Source organism: Eurytemora carolleeae, unplaced genomic scaffold (assembly GCF_000591075.1).
Source record: "Eurytemora carolleeae unplaced genomic scaffold, Eaff_2.0 scaffold815, whole genome shotgun sequence".
NCBI lineage: Eukaryota > Metazoa > Arthropoda > Copepoda > Calanoida > Temoridae > Eurytemora > Eurytemora carolleeae.
In genome coordinates this window covers 1-7,978 of record NW_019396867.1, presented here as the reverse complement: position 1 = coordinate 7,978, position 7,978 = coordinate 1, and the positions used below count along the sequence as shown (strand labels likewise).

Here is a 7,978-nt window from a genome sequence, read left to right as displayed (position 1 = left end):
AAAAGATAAAAGACGTGTTGTTTCGTGTAAAGGTTTTATTTATGAATAGGTCTGTTGTAAATTATTTTAAAAAAGCCTAAATGCCAGACTGTACCAAAGAATGCATTTTCACGTATTCAAACATATGTATTTGTCCCAACACCAAAAGTTAAATTGAGAGTTGTGACTGACAGTTGCCACCTCTCCCTTACCCTAAGTACACAGTTCTAAGATTTACCCTCCCTTCCCTCTCAGTGATAAGATTTGCCCTCCCTACCTACTGAGTAATGAGATTTGCCCTCCCTTCCTCCTCAGTGATGAGATTTGCCCTCCCTACCTCCTCAGTGATGAGATTTGCCTTCCCTCCCTCCTCAGTAATGAGATTTGCCCTCCATCCCTCCTCAGTGATGAGATTTTCCCTCCCTCCCTCTCTCCTCGGTGATGAGATGTGCCCTCCCTCCCTTCTCAAAGATGATATTGGCACTCCATCCCTCATCCCTCCCCGTTGATGATATTTGCCCTCCCTCCCTCCTCAGTGATGAGATGTGCCCTCCCTCCCTCCTCATTGATGAGTTTTGCGCTTCCCCCCTCCTCGTCCCTCCTCGTGGATGAGATGTGCCCTCCCACTCTACACAGTGATGGGGTTTGCCCTCCCTCCCTCCTCAGTAATGAGATGTGCCCTCCCAAAATCCACAGTGATAAGAGTCGTCTCCCCCCCACTTCCCTTTTCAGTGATAAGATGTGCCCTCCCACCCTCGGGAAAATCAGTAAAAATATCCCTTGCTGGGTTGAAGGGCGTCGAGTGGGTTCAGTTTTAACCAAATCATCTTTTCTATCTATCTATCTATCTATCTATCTATCTATCTATCTATCTATCTATCTATCTATCTATCTATCTATCTATCTATCTATCTATCTATCTATCTATCTATCTATCTATCTATCTATCTATCTATCTATCTATCTATCTATCTATCTATCTATCTATCTATCTATCTATCTATCTATCTATCTATCTATCTATCTATCTATCTATCTATCTATCTATCTATCTATCTATCTATCTATCTATCTATCTTTCTAGCCTAGTCTTGTAAAACACGAACATCTTTGATCTTTGTCAGCGGGTTATTTTTTTCATTTTCTTCTGCACACGTCATCTTCATGTCAACTCTTATACCTTCAGGTATATTCTTGTTTTTACTTCAAATTCTCTTTTATTGAATTTTCTCATCTTAATATTATCCTCAATTGAAATTCAGATTTTTTTCTTAAATCTTCATTTAATCTCACAACTTAATTTTCTTGACTCCTAATTTCTTATTTTCTCCTCTCATTATCATTTTCTCCTCTCATTCTCATTTTCTCCTTGCATCTTCATTTTCTCCTCTCATCCCGATTTTCTCCTTGCATCTTCATTTTCTCCTTGCATCTTCATTTTCTCCTTGCATCTTCATTTTCTCCTCTCATCCCGATTTTCTCCTTGCATCTTCATTTTCTCCTTGCATCTTTATTTTCTCCTTGCATCCTCATTTTCTCCTCTCATCCTCGTTTTCTCCTCACATCCTCATGTTCTCCTTTTACCCTCATTTTCTCCTCTTTTCCTTATTTTCTCCTCTTATCCTCATTTTTTTCTTTCATCCGCATTTTCTTCTCTCATCCTCGTTTTCTTCTCTCATCCTCGTTTTCTCCTCCCATCCTCATTTTCTACTCTCATTCTCATTTTCTCCTCTTATTCTCAATTTCTCCTTTTACCCTCATTTTCTCCTCTTATCCTTATTTTCTCCTCTCATCCTCATTTTCTCCTCTCATCCTCGTTTTCTCCTCCCATCCTCATTTTCTACTCTCATTCTCATTTTCTTCTCTCATTCTCATTTTCTCCTCTTATCCACATTTTCTCCTCTTATCCTTATTTTCTCCTCTCATCCTCATTTTCTTCTTTCATCCTCATTTTCTTCTCTCATCATCGTTTTTTCCTCTCATCATCATTTTCTCCTCTCATCCTTATCATTCTCATTTTCGTCTGTCTGTAATAAATATCGTGTAAACATGATATTCTGTAAGCCTGCAGTACGTTGTACATTATTAATAATTTATGTAGTAGACAAAATGACTTTAGGCATTGAAACTAACTGTGTTTCAATTGAAAACGTAGCATGATTAGATTAAAATCATGTGATATACTTAAATTACAATATAAACATTTGTGGAAATAGCTTAACTACGTTATATCTATTCTAGCTAATCTTATAAATACGTACATTAAACTTTAACTGTGCGGTAAATACGTAATATGATTGTCTTAACCATGTGATATAGATAACGACGTAGGAATTGTTATTATGTTAATATTTGAATAAAGCTACTTTATAGAGTAACTCAGCTCCGTACTGTTTACTGCGAGAGAGTAATCCTGAAATCCTGTTTTGATAAAAACAGGTCGGATCGTCCCCATCATTAAGGATCATTAAATTGCTTATGTGATAGCTATAGGCTTGTGTCCCTATGTGTCATTTAGAGCGGATCGTCCCCATCATTTGGGATTGATATATAGCTTGTTTGATAGCTAGGCTTGTGTCCCTGTGTGGCATTTAGAGCATTGGATCGTCCCAACATTTGGGATCGATATATGTCTTGTTGGAAAGCTAGGCTTGTGTCCCTGTATGGCATTTAAGAACACTGAATTAATAGCTCTAAATGCCACATAGGGACACAAGCGTAACTATCCAACAAGCTATTATTAATAGCTCGTTGGATAGCTACGCTTGTGTCCCTATGTGGCATTTATAGCCTGGATTAATAGCTTGGTTTGATGGCTACAGAGATCAAGCCCAGTGATAGTGGCGTTGATAGTTAGCGGGAATTGTAACCGTGTGGATCGTGTCCTGGTTGACTTTGATAGCGGATGGGTTGGGCCTGGATAGATACGTTTCGAGAACTTGTTATGGTGTAGGTGTTCACAACATGTCATCATGCAAAATATTATGTTATGTCAGGATAAATGTAAAATCTACATGAAGGGTTAACAGATGTATTTTTATCCTCCATGTTTTCTCTGGGGGTTGCCCATAAAGCCCCAAGATCCTTGATCAAACATCAAGGATGTAATTAGATGTTGAAATAATGGTTGTTTGGTTGTATTGTATATGGATATTAGATAGCAGTATAACAGCAGGGGGGGATACTAGACTCATCCCTACAAATAGGTAGATAGATAGATAGATAGATAGATAAATATAAAGATAGATAGATAGATAGATAGATAGATAGATAGATAGATAGATATAGATAGATAGATAGATAGATTTTCTATAAAAAAATATGAAGAACCAAGGCAATTACAGGAACCGTTTCATCCATAATCATTATATTTGAAAGTTAAACATTTTTTTTACAGAATTTGATATTTCAATGGATCAAAGAGTCGGACATTTCAGAATATATTTGATAACAAAACAATTAATAAAATCCGGGAAGAATCGAATAAAAAAGACTAAAATGTAAAAGAAAACACGAAAAAGAGAGATTATCGAGCATGAGAAAAAAGAATATAATAAAAAAGAAATTGAAGAGAAGAAAAAATAATGTTTAGGCGAAAAAAGAGTGATTTTACTCTGTTGCTGACTGAAATGTTGTGCTCAATATTTAATGAATTCTTGATGGACGACTGGCCAACAATGCATTCTTAAATGTTGATTTTACAGACAAATATCAGGAGGGTTGTTTACACCTCAAATATCAAGATAAAAAAGTTTATGAAAAACCTTTTTTAAAATAAACCCATAATTGTTTAATGCCTAGTTTTGGCTTTATCGGTATATACATGAGTCTAAACCAAGCCTTCTCACTGTAGGCCAGTAAAAAGGCCAAGCCCATTTTTGCATCACAATCGTTTAGATTATTCTTGTAAAAAAACTTGAGATATACAAGACGCGTAATATCCTTTGCCTGTATTCAAATATTTTAAGCATGTATGCATATCTTAGCAATAAGACAAGGGGGAGGGATAATGAAGGGGGGGGGGAAGCGTGAGAAAAGGATGGGGTATAGGGGAAGAGGGAAGGAGGGGAAAAGGAGGAAGGGGAAAGGGGGGGGGAGAAAAGAGGTAAGAAAGGAAAATTGAAATGAAGGATGAAGGGGATAAGAAGAAGGGAGAGAAGAAGGGAGAGAAGAAGGGAGAGAAGTAGCTAGAGAAAGAACAAAGGAGAGAAGGAGAAAAAGCAAAAGTAGGAGAGGAAAATAAGAAGAAAAGAAGTATGGAGAGAAAGAGGGGAATAGACAAAAAAAAAGAGGAGAAGAAGACTAAGGAGAAAAGGCGAAAGAAGGATAATTTTCTCCTCAGCTGAATTAGGAAGGGAAAANTATTTGTTGTCTTTAACAATTTTCTCTTTATAGACGCAACAGATAGAAGTAAGATCAGAAGCGATCAAAAGCGCTTTTTTATCGCATTAAGCCTATACCCCCTTTTATTTTTCGCGAACACTCCCTTTAACAAATAAAATTTAAACTAGTTGAATAACGATAATATTTCGTTTGCTTCAAAACAGAGATCAGATCGTTTAAAAATTAAATAATTAAACACTTACATATTTTAAATAAAGGGGTCCCCAAAATAAAGTGAAAGACGTAATCAAACCAAAATTAGTTTCTTATTTCTTTATCCTGTAACTAAACTAAGAAGTTGAAAAACAATATAAATAGTGTTGGTCTAAAAATGGGCATTGTTGTAACCACTGTGTTTTCTATTTATAAAGTACGATATAAACAAAATTTAGCTTAATTTGTACAGGCACTGGCTATTAGAATCATTTATTTAAAAGTACTAGTATATAGCTTAGTATTATCAACTGCAGAAAGCTACACATTTAAGAACAAGGAACCCTTATTTAGGTTCACATAGGGTTGCAGTTCAAATTCCTAAAAAGTTTATTAACTATTATTCCAATATTGCAGTACAGATAGATCATCATTTTTAATGTTTTGAGTTGAATTGGAGTTGAAAGGGACATTGAATAGATCTTCAATTTCATCTTATTATCAGAGTTATTTGATTTGGCTTTATCTTTAGACTAGACTCACATTTCGTGTACGATTGTACCGCATGGATGCAGTAGTACTAGGTGCCGTAGTTTGAACAGCTGTACTGTACCGTACAGGTTCTCCCTCAGGTTCAGTACTGCCCATACTGCGGAAGAGATTTGATCCGACAGAGATGACAGATTCTGAGAGATTTGAACTAGCGGCACTATGTCGATCATGGCTTGGATCCTCAGGTTCAAGCCTGTATTTACCGGATCTTATTGATCCTTCCCGAGTTGTAAAGACTCCATGGATGGGAGTACCGTTGTTGTTCCGACTAAATCCCAAATTTGTGATCCCCGGATCATGTCTCGAGGATTCAGGGAATTCCTCTGGATATCCAATATACTCCTCCCTAATGGTCTCCATAGGACTGTGGATAGCGCTGTAGGAAAGATTAAGCGCTCGCTGTTCATGCTCTGTGAGTAGCTGTGTAGCTGACCAGTAGGTGGGGGTGGAGTCAGGGAGGGTGCTGGGTGGAGCCTGAAATAAAGGGAGGGTCCCAGCTACTGTTGTAATGTCTGGCATCAACCTATGACTGCTGGTGTTTTTAGAATCAGTGCTACAGTTGCTGTCAGTGCCATCATCCCTGCCATGCACTGGGATAACAATGGGTTTCTTTGGTTTGGCAAATTTCAAAAAGTAGATAATTCCCGCAAGAAGGAAAAGTCCAAGAAGAAGAATAGCTCCGCATAATGCTCCAATCATGGTCCAATCACTGTCTGTTTCTTCTAAAGACATCTCAACAGACCTGTCTTCAACTGTCTTACTGGAATCTGCAATGATGGTTGGCATGATTACAGGAATAATATTAGACATCTTCCCGGTATTATTTGCAGCATCTATCCCAACTATACCAATATAATACTGCTCTTCAACGTAGCTAAATTTAAACTGGAAGCTGGTGTGAACCCCAGCTGTATCTGACCTATCAAGCTCCAGTAGGATTGGAGCATCTTGAGTTGGATCTAAAAGTTCACTGATAGAGTTTGAGAAGAAGAATATGTAGCCCTGGACTATTCCAGAATCATAATTATCTCCAGGAGCTGTCCAGGTGGCTAGAAGGCTCATGGATGCGGGAAGAACATCAATTTGAAGATCTCCAACTTTTCCAGGAGGCATTCTATCAATGTCATCGGAAGTTGGAACCTGCAGCAAATTTAGGCCAGGAATATTAAACATTCGACTGAATACTCCCATTGATTTAAGCTCTTCATTTGAAAACTTCAAGAAGCTTCCAGAAGATCTTTCAGTAACATTCAATGCCTTTGTCACATAAACAGCTTCTCCGCTGTTATCAGAGACCGTAACGGTAAATATGTATCGACCAATGGCTGGATACTCGGTCATATACCGAGAATATATGCCATCACTACCTTGGATATCGGGATCTCCGTTTCCATTATCGAATAAATTAAATGGTGGCATTTTTAACTCTGTGGAGTTTTCTGTTAGAACAGTGACAGAAATGACCACTTGGGCGTTCAGCACGGGGGCAAGATCCCGGTTGACCGCCACATAGAGAGCTAGCGGGTGCTGAGAGGTCACAAAGTCAGATGAACTATCTGAACTGGACCAGAACTTAATGTTTATGCTTCTCTCCTGTTTTGGGGCTGATATAATGAGTCCAGCCTGTAGAATTGCTGAGCTGGTCGGCACATGCCAGGCTATCTTGTACCTCCACTGTGTCCCCTGTAACAGATTGATTAATTGATTGATGATCAGATGGAAAATGAATCGGCACTTGATCCCATCCAATAACAGTTATATCTCAATAAAACTTAAACTTAGATGAAATTCGATCCACCAAAAACAAACGGTTCCTTCTTGATCAGATATATACAGAAATCTATTTGATTACAGATTTAAACATAAATATTTACCGTCTGAAAGGGTGGGGGAGCTTCCAGGCCAAAATTTACAACTTTAATGTTGATGTTGTCATAGGTTGTAGCAATCCTTTGATAGGGACCCCACTCAGTACCATCCTCCGAAATAAAACTCACACTTCTGAAATATTAAAAATAATTTTTTTTTTGAGAATAAAATAATCTTGAAAAAAATTTGGAATTTTTGTCAGAAACCTCACATTTTCTTATTCCTACTATTGCAACCTGGTGGTATATATCTTTGATAGTTCAAACTTGATTACTTAAAAGAACAGAATTCACATTTTGAAATATCAAAGGTCTGTTGCAAAGATATTTGGATTAGAAACTTTAAGTTTGTGGCAAGAACTCAGTTCCAATTTATACAGGGTTACCCACAAAGAATAAGACCATAAGTCGTCTCTGCAGGCTCATTCTTTCTGGGTAACCCTATACATGCAGTAGACAGGGTGGGTTACTTAACTTATATAAAACATCCTAACATGTTGCATGTAATATTGAACTTACTAAAAGTATTTAGAAAAACGAAATTACAAATTTACGAATACAATTTTAGAAATACTTTCGATAGTTTGATATATGTAACAACATGTTATACAGGGTTACCCTCAATAGATAAGACGTTAAAGACGACCTGAAACTCTTTAAATTTGACAACTCCGGGATTAAACTAAGTTTCCTACCTTGAATATAATCTTTTTATGGATTACTTAATGATTAGGCAAAGAAAGAAACATGTTTGTACCTCACGGACAGCCGTAGTACATTTGAATTTCCGAGCCGGGTCAACCTTGTCCTTTCCGTTCCCAGTTTGTACTGTACCTAGCTCTATGGAAAGGACTAGCCGGTGCAACAAGGTTGACGCGGTCAGACTTTATGCTTCATATTGGTTAAATTTACGTTTACTAAAGGGGCAGAGGTGCGTGAATTGCAGGAGATAGCAGACAGTATAAATTCTGTCCTTTGTGTAATCCTGTAGTGATACAAACAATGTAATTTGAATTAAAATAAGGTTAGAAAATGACCTAATA

General features: G+C 37.4%; 1 protein-coding gene across 1 annotated transcript; it reads right to left on the bottom strand.

Annotated features, from left to right (window-relative positions):
* Positions 1 to 4,772: 4,772 nt before the first annotated feature.
* On the bottom strand, positions 4,773 to 7,070 carry LOC111709550 (uncharacterized). The gene is made up of 2 exons (XM_023483277.1): positions 6,942 to 7,070; positions 4,773 to 6,750 (listed from the first exon to the last, which is right to left on the bottom strand). Exon 2 carries the CDS (start codon positions 6,484 to 6,486, stop codon positions 5,044 to 5,046), a length of 1,443 nt encoding a protein of 480 aa, XP_023339045.1. The 5' UTR covers positions 6,487 to 6,750; positions 6,942 to 7,070; the 3' UTR covers positions 4,773 to 5,043.
* Positions 7,071 to 7,978: the final 908 nt, after the last annotated feature.